The 2,376-nt window shown below is 35.5% G+C and overlaps 1 protein-coding gene across 1 annotated transcript; it reads right to left on the minus strand.

Annotated features, from left to right (window-relative positions):
• Window positions 1-1,575: 1,575 nt before the first annotated feature.
• On the minus strand, window positions 1,576-2,085 carry LOC132225832 (small ribosomal subunit protein eS24-like). The gene has a single exon (XM_059680822.1). The coding sequence runs from the start codon at window positions 2,047-2,049 to the stop codon at window positions 1,657-1,659; it is 393 nt and encodes a 130-aa protein (XP_059536805.1). The 5' UTR covers window positions 2,050-2,085; the 3' UTR covers window positions 1,576-1,656.
• Window positions 2,086-2,376: the final 291 nt, after the last annotated feature.

A 2,376-nucleotide genomic window follows, 5' to 3' on the forward strand; every position in this document is an offset into this window, starting at 1 on the left:
AAAAAAATATCCGCGGACAATGGGAGATCATATTTAAAATTTAGGTTAGTTCTAGACAGTGTGTCTCAGTTGGTTGGAGCATCATCTTTTTGTGCACTGAGGGGTCGCAGGTTTGATTCCAAATCAGGGCACATACCCAGGTTGCAGGTTCAATCACTGGTTGGGACATATATGATGCTTCTCTCTTATATTGATGTTTCTCTCTCTTTCCCTCTTCCTTCCTCTTTCTCTAAAAAAAAAAATAGGTTAGGCTAGACTGCTAGGAGCCTCGAATGGTATGCTGCAAATTTTGAAATTCATTTACTAGAAAGCTGAAATGGAATTATTGAAGGCTTTTCAGTGGGAAAATGACATAATCAATTGATATGCTTGTGTTCATGGAATATGATTGCTAAAATATCATTAAAATGTGTATTGCCTGCAAAAAGCACATCCAAATACAAAAGTAATTAATGAAATTGAATTAACTGAGGTTTAAGTGTTTTTTTAATTATTCCTCATTAGTGTGGAACTGAACATCATTAAACCTGTTTCTTTTGCATGTATGTCATATGACATGGCATTATGTATCAATCCTCACTTTCAAAATATATTATTGAGAATAATGTGATCGGTATTTACTTTATTCAATTCTAAATAAACATAGGCATTTTATTAGTATGCAGATAATACTTTCTTTTCCAGTTTCCATTTATGACTCCATATTTTAAGTTCTCTATTTCAAAGTACCAGGTGATTTTTAATTGCTATACACTAAGATCCTCTTACAGTCAGTCTTGCTCACCAAGTTTATGATCTTTAACTGCAGTCTACCTAGAAACAGATGTTTAGACATTATTCTGCATGGACAAATTGTGTAGAGGTTAGCTTTGCTTCAAGTTAATTGGTGTCAACCTGTAATCCGGGTACTTGTTTGGGTAAATTGGGTCCTACTATTATATGGTGTTTTTGTTTTTGTTTTAATAATGAAGTGAAGAATTTACAAAATAGTCATCAAAATGCTTAAAAATCTACCTATGCCCTGGCAGTTCTGTCCTCTTATACATATACCATGTATCATGAAGGGCAGACAGCTCTGAATCACACAGTCATCATCCTTAAATCTTGTTGAATTAATTTCTGTTCGTCTTTATCACATGTGCCTTCCCTGAATTGTGTGAGAGCTACTCATTTCAATGAGGTATACTGTGTGTAGGTTTTACAATATGCATCAAACCCAACTACAGTTAAATTGGAGCATCTTTATTGACAAGAATTTGCTATCATTAATGAAGGAATATATGCTATTCACCAAAGTCAGTATGGCATTTGAATCCTTGTGGTGGTACAGAGTATCAATGACTTTACAACTCTACTAGAACTCCTAAATCCAAACGTTATAGGATTATTGATAATTTCTGGAGGCATTTAATAAAATTTTGGGTAGATATTATCCAGTGTTTTAAAGATACAAAATAGTATCTTTTATAGAGCAACGATAAGATGAGATGAATGAAAATTTGCTTAAGTTTAACCATAAAAATTCTTAAATTATAACTTTTTTTGAACTACCAGAGATACAATCCTCTCTCTCTCTTTTTTTTTAAAGTTTATAGTTTATTAATCCTCTCATAAAAAATCTGCACAACCATCACAGAAAAAGTCACCGAAGAATCTTTACTCCTTCTTTCTGCCAGCACCAACGTTGGCCTTTGCAGTCCCCCTGACTTTCTTCATTCTGTTCTTGCGTTCCTTTCTCTGTTTTCTTGAGCCCTTCTTCTTCTCATATAGGCCATGTCTTGCAAGTCTGTGTTTGGGTTCATTTTTCTTTGCGTAATCCAAGGAATCATAAATCATGCCAAAGCCAGTGGTCTTGCCACCACCAAAGTGGGTTCTGAATCCAAACACAAAGATGTCATCCAGTGTGGTCTTATACATTTTGGCTAGTTTTTCCTGGATATCTGTCTTGGGTACTGTCCCAGGGTGAAGGACATCAATGACCATTTGCTTCCGCTGAAGTAGTCTGTTGGTCATGAACTTCCTGGTCCGGATGGTTACTGTGTCATTCATGATGAAGGTTGGTCTTCAAGCAGCCAGGGAGGAAAAGAGCACAATCCTCTCTTTTGTAGAGTTGAATTTTTCTTCTGAGGAGTTGGAGAGTTGGGAGAAAGATTTATAAATGCTGGTATTATGCATTTCCCCTACCCCCATCCCTACCTCCCAGTAGGTTAATTAAATGCAACTCATCTGAAAAGATTTGGTTCAAATACCAAAATACTTGTTCTTCCATCACGTCTTCCCCATCAGAAGTAATTCATTTCTCTGAATTCTCAAGGGAATTTTCTGCATAATTTCAATTTGCACCCTTCTCTATTATTATGTATTTTCTCATTTCCT

Source organism: Myotis daubentonii, chromosome 1 (assembly GCF_963259705.1).
Source record: "Myotis daubentonii chromosome 1, mMyoDau2.1, whole genome shotgun sequence".
NCBI classification, from domain to species: Eukaryota; Metazoa; Chordata; class Mammalia; order Chiroptera; family Vespertilionidae; genus Myotis; species Myotis daubentonii.

Excerpts from the sequence above, each read along its gene's own strand:
- LOC132225832 (XM_059680822.1), bottom strand. The coding sequence starts at position 2,049 with ATGAATGACACAGTAACCATCCGGACCAGGAAGTTCATGACCAACAGA.